Below are 19,137 nucleotides of genomic sequence, written 5' to 3'. Positions count from 1 at the left end.
CGAAAGCTGAAGAAATTTGTTTCTGATAGATCTGTCTACAAGAAAGGCTCTCGGGAATCCCACAAGGTGGAATGAAAGGACACTAGACAGTAACTCGATGCAGTGTGAAGAAGGGAAGATCTCATAAAGGTAAATACATGGGCAAGTATAAAAGTTAGTATTATTGTAACAGTGGTTTGTGACTTCACTTTTTTTTTCTACATGATACCTTACTAAAACCAGTGGTCCAAAAGTTAATATTACTGATAACTGGTTTGTAAATCCAAAACATGTTTTCTGCTTAAGAGACCAGTGTATTTAAAAGAATTATTGGGGTGCCTGAGTGGCTCAGTCATTGGGTGTCTGCCTTTGGCTTGGGTCATGATCCCAGGGAACTCAGATCGAGCCCCGCATCGGACTTCCTGCTCAGCAGGAATCCTGCTTCTCCCTCTTCCACTCCCCCTGCTTGTGTTCCCTCCCTTGCTGTGTCTCTCTCTGTCACATAATAAGTAAAATCTTAAATATAAATAAATAAACTTTTTAAAAGAAAGAATTATCAGTTCATGTTTTTGAGCACACAGTATGCTAAGATGTAATTTTGTGACAGTAACCAACAGAGGTGGGAATAGTGCTGTAAAGAAGAGATTTTGTGTTATTGAAGTTAGGCTGGTATAAATTCAAGATTTTTTAAAAGTTTTTTTTTTTTTTTAATTAAGTAATCTTTATGCCCAACATGAGTCTTGAACTCACAACCCCGGGATCAAGAGTTGTGTGCTCTACTGACTGAGACAGCCAGGCGCCCCTAAGCTGGTATATATTCAAATTAGAGTGTTGTAACTTTAGAATGTTAAATGGAATCTCTGTAGTACCAAAAACAAAATAGTTACAGAATATAAAAAAAGGAAATGAGAAAAAAATTAAGCATTTCACAACAAAAAGTCCCAACTGAACAGAAAAGCAATGCAGGAAATGAGGGACCAAAAAGCCATAAGACATATGGAAAACAAATAGGACAATGATAGAAGTCAGTCCTTTATCAGTAGTTGCTTCAAATGTAAGTGGATTAACTCTCCAATCAAAAGACAGAGATTGGCAGAAAAGGTAAAAATACTTAATCCAACTATATGCTGTCTGTAAGGGACTCATTTTAGATCCCAGACACAAATACATTGAAAATGAAAGGAAAGGAAAAAGATACTCCATGCAAATAGTAACCATGTTTCTCATGTCAGAGAAAATAAACTTTAAGTCAAAAAAGGGTTACAGAACAAATAAGCACTAAAAAAACAAAACAAAAAAAAATAAGGACTTTACCTATTAACAAAAGTTTCAGTATAGCAAAAAGATATAACAATTATAAATATTTGTATATATACTAACGTGCCAATAAAATATATGAAGGAAGTACTGACAGAACTGAAGGGAGAAATAGCTCCACATTAGTAGCTGGAGATTTCAATACTCCATTTACAATAATGGATATCATAGGCAGGAGGTAAGAAAATGAAAGACTTAATACATTATAGTGCACCACCTAGAGCTAACAGACGTACAGAGCTCAACAGGATCAGGATGTACATTCTTAAGTGCACACGGGGCATTTTCTGGGGTAGACCATGTTAGACCACATATTAAGTCCTGATAGATTATATTTTATTTTATTTTAAGATTTATTTATTTTAGAGAAAGAGTATGCATGAGCTAGGGGAGGGGCACAGGGAGAGGAAAAGATAATTCCTAAGCAGACTCCTCCCCACTGAGCATGGAGCCTGACGTGGGCCTCAGTTCCAGGCACCTGAGATCATGACCTGAGCTGAAATCTAGATTTGGCTGCTTAACCCACTGAGCCACCCAGGTGCCCTGAGTCCCAATAGATTTTTTTTAAATATTATACAAAATACTTTCTCTGACCACTGTGGAGAGTGAGAAATCAATGGCAGAAGACTAAAAATTTCACAAATTCGCAGAAACTAAACACACACTCAAACAACCAATGGAAAAAGGAAAGCTTCACAAGGAAAATTTAAAAATACCTAAAGACGAATGAAAACAAAATGAATATATCAGAACTTATGGGACATAACTAAATGTATTGCTACGGGGCAAGTTTTTACCTAGAGACGAATGAAAACAAAATGAATATATCAGAACTTATGGGACATAGCAAACGTATTGCTAACAGGCAAGTTTATAGCTAAAGACACTTTATTTAAAAAATAAGATAGCAAACCAACAATCTTACTTTATACCTTAAGGAATTAGAAAAGGAAGAAACTAAACCTAACTCTAGCAGAAGGAAGAAACTAATAAAATTTAGAGAAGAGATAAAGGAAATAGAGAATAGAAAAGCAATAGAAAGGTGATTCTTTGGAAAGATCACCAAAATTGACAAACCTTTAGCTTGATGGACTAGGAAAGAAGGAGAGAAGACTCAAGTGACAAAAATTGCAAGTGAAGTAGATACATCAAAGTGGACTTCAAAACAAAGATCAGAATAAGAGATAAAGTAGGGCATTACAAAAGGATAATGGAGTCAGTCTGAAAAAAGAATAAAACACCTGTGAATATTTATGCACCCAACATTGGAAGCATAATTTTATAAAGTAACTATTAATAGACCTGAAGGGAGAAATAGAAAGTAGTACAGTAATAAGAGTAGGGGAGGGGGCTTTAATACCTCCACTTTAATCAGTGGATATGTCATCCAAACAGAAAATCAAGAAGGAAACATCATCCTTAAATGATACATTAGGCCAGAGATAGACTTAATATACATTTACAAAACATTCCATCCTAAAGCAGCAAATACACATTCTTCACAAGTACACATGGAACAGTTTCAAAGCAAATCGTATGTTAGATGACAGAATAAGTCTTAATAAACTTAAGAGGCCTGGAATCAGAGCAAGCATTTTTTTCCAAACATGCCTCTTAGAAGCTAGAAATTTATGTGAAGAAAGTGGGAAAATTTACAAATATGTGGGAATTAAACAACATGCTTCTGAACAACCAATGGGTCATTGAAGAAACTAGAAAATACCTTATGACAAATGAAGTGGAAGGGTAACATACCACATTTGTTGGATGCAGCGAAAGCAGTTCTTCCCTCCCCCACCTGAATCACCAGTCACTTGGTTCTGAAAATAAAAAGTTTTTTCTTTCTTTCTTTTTTTTAAGATTTTATCTATGATTGAGAGAGAGAGAGAGAGAGCACAAGCCAGTGGGGAGAGGGAGAAGCAGGGAGCCTGACCTGGAGCTTAATCTCAGGACCCTGGAATCATGACCTGAACTGAAGGCAGGTGCTTAACCAACTGAGCCACCCAGGCACCCCAACAAAAGCAGTTCTAAAAGGGAAGTTCGTAGTGATAAATGCCTATTCCAAGAAATAAAATCCCGAACAACTTTATACCTCAAGGAACTAGAAAAAGAAGAACAAATGAAACCCAGTTAGCAGAAGGAAGGAAATAAGAAAGAAGTAAATGAAATAGAGACTATAATGACAATAGAAGAGGTCACTGAAACTAGAACTAGTTCTTTGAGAGGAAAACAAAATTAGCAAACCTTTAGCTTAGATTCACCAAGAAAAAGAATATTCAAGTAAATAAAATGAGAAATGAAAAAATAGAAGTTACAACTGTTAGTATAGAAAGCATCATAAGAGACTACTGTGAGCAATCATATGCTAACAAATTTGGCAATTTAGAAGAAATGGATAAATTTCTGGAAACATACAACCTACCAAGACTGAATCATGATGAAATAAAAAATCTGAGCAAACCAATTACTAGTGAAGAGATTGAATCAGTAATCAAAAACCTCCCAACAAGGGCGCCTGGGTGGCTCAGAGGGTTAAGCCTCTGCCTTCAGCTCGGGTCATGATCTCGGGGTCCTGGGATGGAGCCCTATGTTGGGCTCTCTGCTCAGCAGGGAGCCTACTTCCCTCTCTCTCTGCCTGCCTCCCTGCCTACTTGTGATCTCTCTGTCAAATAAATAAAATCTTTAAAAAAACAAAAACAAAAAACCTCCCAACAAACAAAAGTCCAGTATCAGACAGCTTCACTGGTGAATTCTACCAACCATTGAAGGAAAAATATCAATCCTTCTCAAACGCTTCCAAAAAATAGTGAGAGATGAGAACTCTTCTAAACATACTTTATGAGGCCAGCCTTACCGTGATACCAAAAGCAGACAAGAATGCTACAAGAACAGAAAATTACAGGCTAATATTCTGACGGACATAGATGCAAAAATCTTCGACAAAACTGTAGTAAACTCAGTCCCGTAGTACATTAAAAGGACCATACACCTTGATGTAGTAGTGGTCTTATTCCAGGGATGCAAGGATTGTTTAACCTATGCAGATTAGTCAGTGTGATATACCACATAAACAAAGTGAAGGATACAAATTATATCATCTCAGCAGATGTGGTAAAAGCATTTAACAACATTGAATATCCATTTCTAATTCTCTGTAAAGCCAGTATAGAGGGAGCATACCTTATAGCAAAGGCCATGTATGTTAAGCCCACAGCTAGCAATATACTTAGTGGTAGAAAGCTGAAAGCCTTTCCTGTAAGATGATGAACCAAAACAAAGATGCGTACTTTCGCCACTTTTATTCGGTGTAGTACTAGTAGAGCAGTTAGGCGCAGTCAGGCAAGAAAGAGAGATCAAAGGCATCCAAATTAGAAAACAAGAAGTAAAACTATCATTGTGTGGAGAGGACATGATATTAAATATAGAAAATCCTAAAGATTCCCATCAGAAAGCTGTTAGAATGATCAAGTTGCAGGATACAAAATCAGTACATGGAACTCTGTTGCATTTCTGTATATTAATAATGAACTATCAGAAATTAAGAAAATAATCCTATTTGTAGTTGCATCAAAAAAATAAAAATACCTAGTAATAAATTTAACCAAAGAAGTAAAAGACCTCTTTAACCAAAGAGGTAAAAGTTCTCCAGTACATGGAGAACTACAGGACATTAAAGAAAGATGTTGGAGACATTAATAGACATTCTGTGCTTATGAATTGGAAGAGTTTATATTGTTAAAATGTCTATACTACCTGAAACAATACATAGATTCAGTATAATTTCCTTTTTTTTTTTAAGACTTTATTTATTTATTTAACAGAGAGAAAGAGAGAGAGCACGCGCGCACACAAGCAGGCAGAGTGGCAGGCAGAGGGAGAGAGAGAAGCAGGCTTCCCGCGGATCAAGGAGCCCGATGGGGGACTCGATCTCGGATCTTGGCATTATATGAATCTGAGCCAAAGGCAACCGCCTAACCAATGGAGCCACCCAGGTGTCCCAATTCAGTATAATTTGTAACAAAATTATAATGGGTCATTTTTTCAGAGAAATAAAACAAATAATCCTAAAATTTGTGTGGAACCATAAAAAACCTCATATAGCCACAGCAGTGGTGAGAAAGAACAAAGCTGGAGGAGGCATCATGCTCCCTGATTTCAAAGTATGTAGTTAAGTATATTGTAATAAACAGTGTGATACTGGCATAAAAGTGGACACAGAGATCAATGGTACAGAATAGAAAGCCCAGAAATAAACCCACATGGGTAATTAATATATCCTAGAGGAGTCAAGAGTATACAGTGGGTATACAGTTCTTCATAAATGGTGTTGGGAAAATTAAACAGCCACATGTAAAAGAATGAAGGTAAAGCGCCATTTTATATCACGTGCAAAATTAAATTAAGGATTTGAATGTAAGACATGAAACTATAGGGGCACCTGGATGGTTCAGTCAGTTCAGCATCTGCCTTCAGCTAAGGTCATGATCTCAGGATTCGGGGATCGAGTTCCACATCCGGCCCCTACTCAGGAAGGAGCTTGCTTTTTCCTCTGTCCCCTCCCCCTGCTTATGCTCTCTTTTGGTTACATACACTCTCTCTCTCTTAAATAAACAAATAGATAAATATCTTAAATTAAGAAAAAAAAAGACGTGAAGCCATAAAACACCTAGAATAGGATAGCAGTCTCCTTGATATAGGTCTTGGTGATGTTTTTTGGAATCTGACACCAAAAGCAACTAAGGCAAAAATGAACAAATGGGAATATCAGAATTAAAATGTGCACAGCAAAGGACATCAACAAAATGAAAAGGCATCCTACTGAATGGGAGAAAATATTTGCAAATCATATATCTGGTAAGGGACTAATAACCAAATACATAAAGAACTTGTACAACTCAATATCAAAGACTGAACTACCTGATTAAGAAATGGGCAGAAGATCTGAATAGACATTTTTCCAAAGAAGACATACAGATTGCCAACACATAAACTGAAAAGATGCTATACGTCATTAATTCTTAGGGAAATGCAAATCACAGCCTCATACACAAGGTACTGTCTCACACCTGTTAGAATGGTTATTATCAAAAAGTCTGGAAGCAGCAAGCATTGGGAAGGATGTGGAAAAACCAGAACCCTTGTGCACTGTTGGTGGGAATGTAAATTGGTGCAGCTAGTGGAAAACAGTATGGAGTTTCCTTAGAAAATTAAAAATAGAACTGTTGTATGACCGAGTAATTCCACTTCTGGGTATTTATCTGAAGAAAATGAAAACACTAACTCAAAAAGAAATATGTGAGTTAATTTCATGATTATTTATAATAACAAAGAAAATACAATGGGGAAAGGACAGTATCTTCAATAAGTGGTATTGGGAAAATTGGATAGCCACATGCAAAAAGTGAAGCTGGATTGGATCACTCTGTTACACTATAGATAAAAATTAACTCAAAATAGGTTCAAATCTTGAACATAAGACCTGAAACCTTAAAGCTCCTAGAAGGAAATGTAGATAGTAAGCTCATTGATACAGATCTCAGAATGGATAGAGAAATTGTGGTGTATACATACAGTGGAATATCATTCAGTCATAAAAAATAATGAAATCTTGCCATTTGTGACAACATGGATAGACCTTGAGGGCTTTGTACTGTGTATAATAAGACAAGAGAAAGACAATGCTATGTAATCTCTCACATATGAAATCTAATATATTTATTCGACACTAAGCTCATAGAGAGAACAGATTGGTGGTTGCCAGAGGCAGGGGTGGGAGACAGGAAAAATGAGTGAACTGGTTTGGGTTTTAGTTTAAATAAATTGGATTTTTTAGAATATGGGCTTAAGTAGACATTTCTCCAGAGAGGACATACAAATTGCTAATAAGCACGTTAAAAATATGTTCAACATACTAATCATTAGGGAAATGCAAATCAGACTCACAGTGAGATCCAACCTTGGATCTATCAGGATGACTACTATTCAAAAAATCCCCCAAAATTAGAAAATACAGAGGATGTAGAGAAACTGGAATCTTTGTTCACTGTTGGTAGCAACATAAAATGGTATAGCTGCTGTGAAAAATAGTATGACAGTTCCTCAAAGAATGAAAAGCAAAATTTCTATGTAATCCAGCAATTCCAGTTCTGGGTATAGAATCCCAAAGAACTGAGAGGAGGAACTCAGACAATTATTGGGACACCCCTTTTCACAACAGCATATTCTCCATGGCTAAAATTGGGGAAGCAACCCAAGCGCCCATTAACACATGAAAGAATACACAAAATACGGTATATACGTATTACGTCAGCCTATAAAGGAAGGAAATTCTGTAATATGCTGCAAAATGGATAAACATCAAGGACATTATGCTAAGTAAAATAATCCAGCTACAAAAGACAAATTCTATATGATTTTACCTATATGAAGTCCGTAGAGTTTTCAAAATCATAGAGACAGAAAGTTAGAATGATGGTTGCCGCTGGCTGGGGAGAAGGAGAATTAAGAATTATTGTGTAGTAGGTACAGATTTTTAGTCCAGGGGATACTAATTGAAGGACTGGAGCAAGGAGGAAAATCTGTTGAGATGATCATGTGTGAGGGTGGAGAGTGGAGTGAGGGACCTGTTAAGCTGTCTTTAGTCAAGAATTTCAGTGGAAAGAAGAGAAAATGTCATGTTGTTTGTATGTAGACTATATTATTTTCCTGTCCACCTGCGTTGATGTACTTTTAATACCTTGCTCTTTTATTATCTATTTCAGACTTTGGAGTTAGTGCTTTTTTAGCAACTGGTGGTGATATTACCCGAAATAAAGTGAGAAAGACCTTTGTTGGAACTCCTTGCTGGATGGCGCCTGAAGTTATGGAACAGGTACTTTGTCTTTCATTTTTTTTAAATGGTTTATGGTTTTGTACAGAATGAAAAAAATAACAGCAACATTTGCTTTTGTTTGGTGTACAGTTGTACAGGTATCCCCCACTAATGGAAAGTAGTTTGTTCTGTGAAACCCTTTGTAAGCTGAAATGGCACAAAGGAAAGAAACAGTGACCACTAATTTATTTGTAAAAATTTTTTAGCATTTCCAGACACAAAAAATGAATCTCTCTTAGGCCTTTCCGGTACCATAGAACACATCTTGTTATTGGATACACAAAACAAATTGAGTTAAAACAGAGATACTCACATAATTCAAAGCTCTGGTGGATTGACCTGAATGTGGTTCCCCAGGAAGGAGCTGAGCTACACCAGGCTCGTTGCTCGGCTGGGGCGCTGCCTCCGTCATGGCAAGCACTGAATGTCATTTTCACTTTTTTCATAAAGGGAAAATCCTTTCCCGATTTCTTTCCATAGTGTAAACAGGAACTACTATAGGTCTTTCATGTAAGCCAAATGGCTTAATGGGGTCTTTGAAAAAGTGGGGATACGTATGCTGGGTTAGCGTCGGGAAATACATGTTTCTGTTCCTCAGTTACGATTTGGGTCCACCCTTAAAAACAGACCTCTAGATCTTTACAAATGATATATGAAACTCAGGATTTATACCAAATACAACCTAAGGAATAATATAATGAAGATTGGTTTAGTAATAGTTTCCATGTTACAAATTAAACAACCTAATCTTTGTACACATAGATTTCACTGCTGTGGTTCTTGAAGGACTAGTTTTGTCCACAACCCCATTTCCCATTTGCTTTTAAACAACTACAGTCAGATGTTGCTCATGTAGTCATTTTATGGAAACTCTGCTAATTCTGAAATCAGGGCTCATTTCTTATTCCTTGCCTTACTTGTTCTCTTGTCATTTGAAACAGTTTTTTATGTTTTTTTGAAGGTTTTATTTATTTATCTATTTATTTTACCTTAAGTAGTCTACATACCCAGTGTGGGGCTTGAACTCAACAACCCTGAGATTTGAGAGTTGTGTGCTCTACGGACTGAGCCAGCCAGATTGCTCCTGAAGAGCACCTTTAGGAGTGATTAAACAAAATTAAATTTTTTTAAGATTGTATTTATTTGAGATAGAACGTGAGCCAAGGCAGGGGGCAGAGGGGGAGGGAGAGGGAGAAGCACACTTCACAGAATGCAGAGCCAAATGCAGGGCTCCATCTCATGACTCTGAGATCATGACCTGAGCTGAAATCAAGAGTGGGTTGCTTAACTCACTGAGCCCCCAGGCACCCCCTCAAGATTTTATTTTTAAATAACCTCTACAAAAATAAATCTACATTTATTTTTAAGTAATCTCTGCATTTTAAGTAATCTCTACATTTTATTTTTAAGTATTCTCTACATCTATTTTAATTAATCTTTGCAGGGTTGTGGCTCTAACCCACAACCCTGCCATCAAGAATCATAATGCTCCACCAACTGAGCCAGCCCAGCGCCCCATCTATTATATTTTCTAAAGTATATTCATGCCAGTCTCTTATTTCCTAAACCCCTAGATGGAAGTTTCAAGCTTCCTCTAGATGTTTTACATAGGTATCTTTTAAGTATATCAAAGTCAGTATGTAGAACCGAATTCATTTGTAACTCTTATAATGCTTATGTTCACCCTGTTGGTGAGGGAAGCATTCCCACTCTGGGGTTATGCAGATGCTGGCCATTTCACACTGGACTGGTAAGACTGACAGCAGTTCATTCGTCACGTACACACAGAGCTGCAGGGAAGAGGACGCGACATGACACATGGGGCTCCTCTCGGGAAGAGAGTGGGTAAACGGTTGCTGTGGGAAACAGACCTAGTAGTAACAAGAGAGTGAGGTGCCCCTTGGTTTCCTTGCGAGGGTGATTGGCTCATTTGAATAATTCTGACAGCTGGTGGGGAGCTGAAACCTGCTACTCAAGGCTGAACAGGAACTTGGCCTGGTCCAGTTGAGCAGGATTGTTGGGCTAAGGGACCTTATCCTTAGGAGCAGACTGGGGAGGGGAACTTGGACTTAGTTCATTAGGGGCCCACCTTCTTTTGCCACATGTCAAGGCAGCACATTGTATGGAGCTTTAATTTCAGGTCCCAAACCACATACTCCCCCCATATATTTCTTCTCCTGTGTTGCTTAAGATAGAAAATGAAAATATTTGGGGCGCCTGGGTAGCTCAGTTGGTTAAGTGACTGCCTTCGGCTCAGGTCATGGTCCTGCAGTCTCAGGATTGAATCCCACATCGGGCTCCCTGCTTGGTGGGGAGTTTGCTTCTCCTTCTGACCTTCCCTCTTCTCATGTTCTCTCTCTCTCTCAAATAAATAAAATCATTTTAAAAAAAGAAAATATTTAACTTTATAATGTGCTCCTGACAGTATAAAAGGACAAATTTGGTCACATGTTCACATCAACAACTGAAAATATTCAAACCCCTTGTGTCTTTTTTCCTTATAAAAATTAAGGAGATTAAACAAGACTATAACATAGAAAATTTGGAAGACCAAAGACAAAGCACTACTGCCTAACAGTTTTGTTCTAGTTCTATCCTTTTCCTTAAAAAAAAAAAAAAAAAAAAGATTATACACTTTTGTAATGAGTATCAAAACTTGTGAGGAATTTTGTATTCTTTTTTCTTCATAAATGCTTTATCACAAGTGATTTTCTGTGTTTTCACGTAGAATTCATTTACATTGTTTTTAGTTGACTAACATTTCTTTTAAGTGAGTATTCCATACTTAACAATTTCCTCATTGTTGGGGAACATTCATTCTGATTGCTTTTTCTTTCGTCTGTTACCAAATACATTTAGCCTTTGCCTACTCTAGGTTACTTTATTGATTTAAAGCGAATGAACAGTTTAATGGTTCTTGATATGTATTAGAAGTTATTTTTAAAAGTGCTCTTAGGGGTGGGTACTTGGCTGGCTCAGTCAGAAGAGTATGCTACACTTGATCTCAGTCATGGGTTCATGCCTCACATTGGGTGTAGAGATTACTAAAGAAAAACAAATTTAAATTAAAGTGCTTTTAGGGTGTTAAAAGTAATCATGTATATCTTTATGTTCTTTATAGGTCCGAGGCTATGATTTCAAAGCTGACATCTGGAGTTTTGGGATTACAGCAATTGAACTGGCTACAGGGGCAGCTCCTTATCATAAGTATCCACCAATGAAGGTGAGGTTCATAGTCAAAGTACTATCCCAGCCCATGTCCCAGTTTCTTTTCAGAGCCTACTCCTAGGAAATAAGTGGACTTGAAAACGGTGAGTTTTTAGAACTGTAAAGTGGGAAGCTATTTTAAGGCCAAAGGAATGGTTTATTTTTTAAGAGGAAGTGGGAGAGGAGATGAGATTTATTTATTTTTTATCCACCAAAGGCAGTGAGTCCTATAATTGTAGTCAGACATACACATGTTGGCCTTTTTGCCCAGAATGAGAAATACCTCCATCTTTTAGTAATTCCATTCAGTAAATATAAATTGAATCTGAAAAGCAAGTATTAGTTCTGACTATAGCCCCCTTTTATTCTTTAGTGTTAACTTTTAGAAAGTGGCTTATGTGGGGCGCCTGGGTGGCTCAGTGGGTTAAGCCGCTGTCTTCAGCCTGGATCGTGATCTCAGGGTCCTTGGATCGAACCCTGCATCAGGCTGTCTGCTCAGCAGGGAGCCTGCTTCCCTCTCTCTCTCTGCTTGCTGCTCTGCCTACTTGTGATCTCTTTCTCTGTCAAATAAATAAATAAAATATTAAAAAAAAAGAAAGTGGCTTATGCTTCTATAAAGAAGTCACACAGTTTAGAAAAATCACCCCGAATCTCATTATATAAATATGACCTTCCTTATTAACACCTCTGTGCATCAAACTAGTATGTTGCCATGAAAGTCAAAGAAGGAAGAGATTTAGGATGGACAGAATAATCAAAATTGTCAGTTACCACAGAGAAGGTAGGAGGAGTGAGAACAGAAAAAGGCTACAGCTCTGTTAACTAGGTATTATCTATCAGTGGTTTCTCAGGAATGGCTGAGGAGAAGACATGAACAGACATCTCTGCAAAGAAGACATCCAGATGTCCAACAGACACATGAAAAAGTGCTCAACATTACTCAGCATCAGGGAAATAACAAATCAAAACCACAGTGAGATACCACCTCACACCAATCAGAATGGCTAAAATTAACCAGTCAGGAAACGAAAGGTGTTGGCGAGGATGTGGAGAAAGGGGAACCCTCCTACACTGTCAGTGGGAATGCAAACTGGTGCAGCCACTCTGGAAAACAGTGTGGAAGTTCTTCAAAAATTTGAAAATAGAGCTAGTCTACAACCCAGCAATCGCACTACTACCCTAAAGATACAAATGTAGTGGTCCGAAGGGGCACGTGCACCTGAATGTTTATAGCAGCAATGTCCACTATAGCCAAACTATGGAAAGAACCTAGATGTCCATCAACAGGTGAATGGATAAAGAAGATGTGGTATATATACACAATGAAACGCTACCAAAATCTTGCCGTTTACAACACCGTGGTTAGAACTAGGGGATATTATGCTAAGTGAAATAAGTCAGTCAGAGAAAGACAGTTATCATATGATCTCTCTGATATGAGGAATTTGAGAGGCAGGATGGGGGCCTGTGGGGGGAAGGGAGGGCAAATGAAATAGGATGGGACCGGGGAGGGAGACAAACCATAGGAAACTCTTAATCTCAGAAAACAAACTGAGGGCTGCTGGGGTGGGGGGGGCAGGGTGGGGGAGGGATAGGGTGGCTGGGTGATCGACATTGGGGAGGGTATGTGCTGTGGTGAGTGCTGTGAATTGTGTAAGATGATGATTCACAGACCTGTACCCCTGAAACAAATAATACATTTTATGTTAATTAAGAAAAAAAAATAAGGAGTGGCTGAGGAGTTCTGGGAAGAGAAGGCCAGATTACAAGGGGTCATGTTACAACAGAGCCATGAATAGGTAGAATCAGCAAGATCACATTTTTAATTTTGCTATGGTTTTATTTATTTATTTTTAAATTTGCTGTGATTTTAACTGCTTTGTAAAGTTGTTTTTTTTTTTTTTTTAAGATAGTTTTTTTTTTTAAGATTTATTTATTTGTGACATAGAGAGAGAAAGAACAAGCAGGGGAAGCAGCACGCAGAACAGACAGAGGGAAAAGCAGGCTCCCCACTGAGCAAGGAGCCTGATGTGGGATTTGATCACAGGACCCTTAACCAGCTGTGCCACTGAGGCATCCCTGATTTTAATTTTTTTGGCAGGTAGTTTGGCAGTATAAGAATGGGGACAGAGGGCATGAAGAAAGGGCTCTTACTAAAGGGTATTCATTCAGTGCTGATACAGTTGAGCCGCTGCAGCCACTTTACCTGGGAAACCAACTATCTGTAGGATATTATTTGTGTGGAAAACACCTAAATAACTTTGTGTCCAAATAACTGGTCTAGAGTGAACTGCTTATATATTGGAAGGTTGTCTATATTGAAGAATGTTGACCACAATGTTTAACTTAATGAGACATCAGAAATTTTATATTATATTGAAAAATTTTCCAGGTTTTAATGCTGACACTACAAAATGATCCTCCTTCTTTGGAAACTGGTGTTCAAGACAAAGAAATGCTGAAAAAATATGGAAAATCGTTTAGGAAAATGATTTCATTGTGCCTTCAAAAGGATCCAGAAAAAAGGTAAAATATGAGATAAAGCTTACATTTCTCTTCACCAAATATTGTAAACCATTGTGGGAAGTATTAGATACGTACATTCATGTGCAGGAAGTTATTTGTGCATATTCAAATGCATTTGTATTTATTTAAATATAAACTTTAGAAAAAATATACAGGGACTGTTACACTAGATTAGAAATGAATGAATTGCTTTCTCCCTTCTTTAGTATATAGTGTACTTCAGTATATAGTGTACTCTAATAGTTCAGCTAATTCCTGGCTCATTTTTCATATATTTGTGTTTTGTGAATTCTGTGTTTATAAAATATCATGTTAGTGGGAAGGCTTGTTTTTAATGCATTTAAAAGTCATAAGCAAACAAATATTTTGATGCTGTTTACAATTTTAATAACAAAGGAAATACACAAAGCAAATGTTATATGTAATACCAAGCAATCATGTATTTCCCTAAAGGAAAGATATTTTGATGAGTGGACCAAAAATGCAAAGCACTTACTTTTTAACACTAGACAGATTGGAAGGCAAGTAAATGAATAAACATGATCATCTAATGTCTGTATCTTTATGAATTAAACAGAATCAAATGGTGTTAGAAGTCATTCAGTACAACCTTTTATCTTTGTCAGTCAGCTACCTAGTCATTGAGGTGGGACTTGAATCCAAAACTCCTGATTCTTTACCTAGGAGTGTTTCCACTGTATCTCATTTTTCCGTTTCACACATATATTCTACTCAGTTTTTTAGCACTAAGAGTTTTTAAATTTTGGTTTCTCTAACAGTCAACAAAAGTAAAAGATTTTAATTGATACCCTTAGTCACGTCATTAGTATATTTCCTGGGGCTTCAGAATTTACTGTTGGAAATACTGGAAAAGGCAAGAAAAACAGGTAGCAAAGTTCAAACCTGTGCTAGTAGAACTTTTTTTTCTTTTTCTGAATAAATTAGTATTAAAAAGACAGGGAATACTTTTGCTTCTGCTTAGTTAACTGACTAAAATAACAGGATTTTTTTGTCACAAATACCCAGATGTGCTGAATAAATTTATCAAACTTAAAAAACCCAGAGATAAACTTGCACCTCAGGTGCTAGAAATGTGAGGATGACCTAATTCAGAGAAGATAATATCATGAACTGATCCTGTGGCCACCCTCAGTGGGACACTGTTCATTCCAATAACATACTCAGTTAGATTTCTGATTTCCAGGTGGGGACTGAAAATGAGATACTGGCCCAGCCGATGGGGATTCTGAACTGAGATCCCTGCATATGGCTGGGACCTTTACAAGTCTGCCTTCTGAGTAAAAGGACAGACCGGAAAACAAAATATGGTCCATCATCACAAAGACACAACAGAATTTCTCCTGAATAAGCCAGTCCTCTGACCTGGACATTCCATAAGTTGACAGTCGGAATTTATATGGCCCAAATTATCCAGGAACCCACAAGATTAGAGAATAAAAAAAGTTTTGCCAAGCCATTTTTATTTCTGGCAGAAGTAATTAGAAAACTATACCATTCAAATTGTTCTAAATTCCAGATCCATGAGATTCCTGCAAATAATGCCCCACTGAAGGGACCAGAAGCTGAAATTATAAAACACATAGGAAAATGCTACACAGCAGACCAGAGTCAGCAGACACAGCAAGCAGAAGGATTAGTGCTCCGAGAACTTTGGATAATGCAAAGATACCGGAAAAGCTATAAGTATATTTAAAGTAATTAAAATCCCAATGGAGGAAATCAAAACTGTAGGAAGAGAATATGAGTATGACCAAGAAGACAAAACTGTTGGAGCTACTAGAAATGAAAGATACAATAACTAAAATTTGAAAGGTGACACCTCCTTCACAAGTGATCCAGGTTAGCATTAGCAGTAGTAAGACATACTTATCATTCCGTACTCCCAGATATTGATACCAGGTGCAGGACATACCAGTCCGGAGGTATTCCTTCCCCAGATCTTTAACTTCAGTCTTTAATGAGAAAACATCAGACAAAGCCAAATTGAGGAATATGCTGTAAACTCCCTGACCACCACTCTTCTAGAGTGAGGAAAGGGATGACTGAGAAAGTGGCACAGGTTGGAGGAGATGAAGGAGACACGAAGACTAAAAACAAAATGATGTCCTGGATTGGATCCTGGAGCAGAGAAAGGATGTTAGTGCAAAAACTGGGGAAACCTGAATAAAGTTTATAGTTTATAATGTTGTACCAGTATTTAATATTTTAAAGTCTGTAGCAATGTTAATATTTTTAGTTAATTTCTTGATAATTATATCACGGTTATGTAAAATGTTAACATTGGGGGAAGCTTGTGACAGGTATGTAGGACCTCAGTATTATCTTTGCATCTCTTCTATAAGCCTAAAATTATTTCAAAAGAAAAAGAAGCTGTAGAACATCTTATTTCCAGCTTGTAAACCAAAATTACACTTGTTTAGAACATTCCAAAGTTAAAAAGGAAACAAAACTTCAGTGGATTGGTTAAATAGAACAGCCAATAAAACAAAAAAGAGATAATTGTTGACTACTAATCAAGTTACCAGGCACTTCTATAAACTGACAACATATATATCTCTCATTTACTTTTTACAGTACTTGTATGAGGAGGGTGCTGTTATTTTTCCTGTTTTACAAATGAAGAAACTGAATCAGAGTGGTTAAGTAACATTGCCCAAAGTCACACAGTTAATAAATGTTAGAGCTAGAATTCCAACCCATACAATTTGACTGTGGACTTTCTGCTCTTACTTAATCACACTATACTGAGGAAATTGCTCAGAATGAAGCACAGAAAGATTTTTTTAAAATGGAAATATAAAAAGAAAGATGAATATTTGGGGGATAGAATGAGAAGGTTCAGTGTGTGTGTGCACACATGTACATACACATATACATGTATATGTATCTGTAGACTTTAAGGAGAGATTTTAGGGAGATCAGGAGAAGCAATATTTAAAGCAATAATGGCTGAGAATTTTCTAGAATTGTTTAAATACTTATAGCCTCGGATTAAAGAACCATCCCTCCACCAATTTCAAGCAGTATTTCCCTTTTCCCATTTGTACACGAGTCTCTAAACTGCTGGATTCAAAGGCAAAAAGAATCTGTTAAATGCAAGCTAAGGGGGCAGATTACCTACTGAGGAATATAGCAACTTTCCTAATGACAGTTAAGGCCAGAATATACCGGAATAGTTCTGAGGGAAAATAACAATGCAGAATTCCCAGTCTAGCCAAACTATTATTCAAGAATAAGCATGAAATTAAGATTTTTTTCAGACAAAAATTGAGTTTCCAGTCATGTATATCACTTAAAGAACTCCTAGAAATGGTACACTAAAAAGAAGGAAATGAACTCAGAAGAAAAGGATTAATCATATAAAGCAATGTGGTGCAAACTGTTGAACATACTGAAATCTTGATTGAATGAGAAAATAGGAAGGATAATGTCTGCTTTCAGTTTGCATAGCACTTTTACATCTCTTCTCTTAAACTGTAAAGTAATCCTCTGAGGCCCTGGTTTTTAAGTGTGAGCGTACATTAGAATCACTCAGGGAGTTTTAAAAACTAATGATGTGTGGGTTTGCCCCAACAGATTCTGCTTTAATTACTATGGGCCTCAGGATTTGTTTTGAAAGTCCTAGCTTATTATATTGTACAGTAATGTTTTAGAACACTGCCTTCAGGAACTTGACCAGGTAATACAGAACCTTGGAGAAGAGATTTGCTGAGGGTTACCTGGTAGGTGTATGTTGTAATCAGGTCCAGTCTCTTAAGTGTAGTATTGTTTATTCTTTATTCTCTGTCATACTATTTACAAGTTTGTATAATTGACAATGATGATGCCTTTATTCAAGCAAAGAAAGACTGTACAGTCGAGCAAAAAACTGAGTATAGATTCAATATATATATTGAATATATACATTACTTTCAGAATCTTCAATTTTTTTTTTAAAGAAAATTGTTAGATTTATTTTTAAGAATATGTAGTTTTCTAAGTTGAAGGCATGTGTCAAGAGGCACAGGACTTGACTTGGTCCATTTCCTCTTTGTGAGGTTACATGTATTTTTATGCCTTGTTATAGTAGATACTGCCGGGGCGCCTGGGTGGCTCAGTGGGTTGAGCCGCTGCCTTCGGCTCAGGTCATGATCTCGGAGTCCTGGGATCGAGCCCGGCATCGGGCTCTCTGCTCAGCAGGGAGCCTGCTTCCTCCTCTCTCTCTGCCTGCCTCTCTACCTGCTTGTGATCTCTCTGTCAAATAAATAAATAAAATCTTTTAAAAAAAAATAAATTAAAAAAAAAAAGTAGATACTGCCCACTTTTTTTTGGGAAATGATATTCTTGGCAAAATAATAGCAAATATGTTGAAAGCCATGAAGAAGTCATGATTTCAGAAGAAACATTTCACTAATGAATTTTGCAAAGGATCTGTAATAATTATCAGATCATTTCTGTTTGAGTTTTCTTCTCTACTCCGTGTCTTGTACCGAGTTAGTTTATCCTGCTTTTTGCTTTTTAGCCCGTTAAGGAAAGTGGAGAACACTGAGATTTTATCTCGCTGCTCAAGAAATCCTTTTCTCATTTTTGAAGATGGAAACCCACAATTACACTTGAATTAACTATTAAAACGTTCTTTTCTGGTTTTAGACCAACAGCAGCAGAACTGTTAAGGCACAAATTTTTCCAAAAAGCAAAGGTAGGAAATTCTTTTGATTTTATGTGTTCATGTGATCCTCCTCATTGCCTAATTAGATTTACTGCTAAGAAGTTGCTTTTTCTTAAGGTGATGTTTGGAAAAATGATGGTAGATCAGATAATTGCTGGGGGCATTATCTGTATGACCTTTGATAATTAAGACACATGCTTTAGAATTAGTAAATGTATTTTTCGTATAAATTAATTTGAACATCAGGTTAAATTTTAACAGGAACAGTTGATACCAAATTTTGCCAGTAGTAATATAATCTATGAAAAATACTCAACTCTCATTTCAGAGTTTGCTACTGAGTTAGTTAACATCTCATTTCCCAAAGAGGAATAGATAAGTGGGATGTTACTGTAATTGAAAATGTGGGACCATGATCCTGAAGGAGATATGGTAAAGCAAACTTCTCATATATAATGGCTCTATCTGTACTAAAGCTTTGTCTCAGTCTGTGAAACTCGATTTGTGAAACTCCTTTTCTAAAGGAGCTTTAGAATTAAAGAAAAGAATGGAAACTTTCCTCAAACTT

General features: G+C 36.9%; 1 protein-coding gene across 3 annotated transcripts in view; it reads left to right on the top strand.

Moving 5' to 3' along the window:
• The window catches only part of OXSR1 (oxidative stress responsive kinase 1), a 99,425-nt gene that overhangs the window by 57,676 nt on the left and 22,612 nt on the right, over window positions 1-19,137 (top strand). For all 3 annotated transcript variants that reach the window (XM_032861188.1, XM_032861190.1, XM_032861189.1), the window contains 4 exons: window positions 8,058-8,167; window positions 11,289-11,390; window positions 13,767-13,900; window positions 18,551-18,599. In XM_032861188.1, the coding sequence (XP_032717079.1) occupies window positions 8,058-8,167; window positions 11,289-11,390; window positions 13,767-13,900; window positions 18,551-18,599 (395 nt within the window). The remainder of the gene's footprint in view (window positions 1-8,057; window positions 8,168-11,288; window positions 11,391-13,766; window positions 13,901-18,550; window positions 18,600-19,137) is intronic.

Source organism: Lontra canadensis, unplaced genomic scaffold (assembly GCF_010015895.1).
Source record: "Lontra canadensis isolate GAN:19392208 unplaced genomic scaffold, GSC_riverotter_1.0 scaffold20, whole genome shotgun sequence".
Lineage (NCBI taxonomy): Eukaryota > Metazoa > Chordata > Mammalia > Carnivora > Mustelidae > Lontra > Lontra canadensis.
The sequence above is the reverse complement of the archived record's forward strand: the minus strand, read 5'-3'. Positions and strand labels throughout refer to the sequence as shown.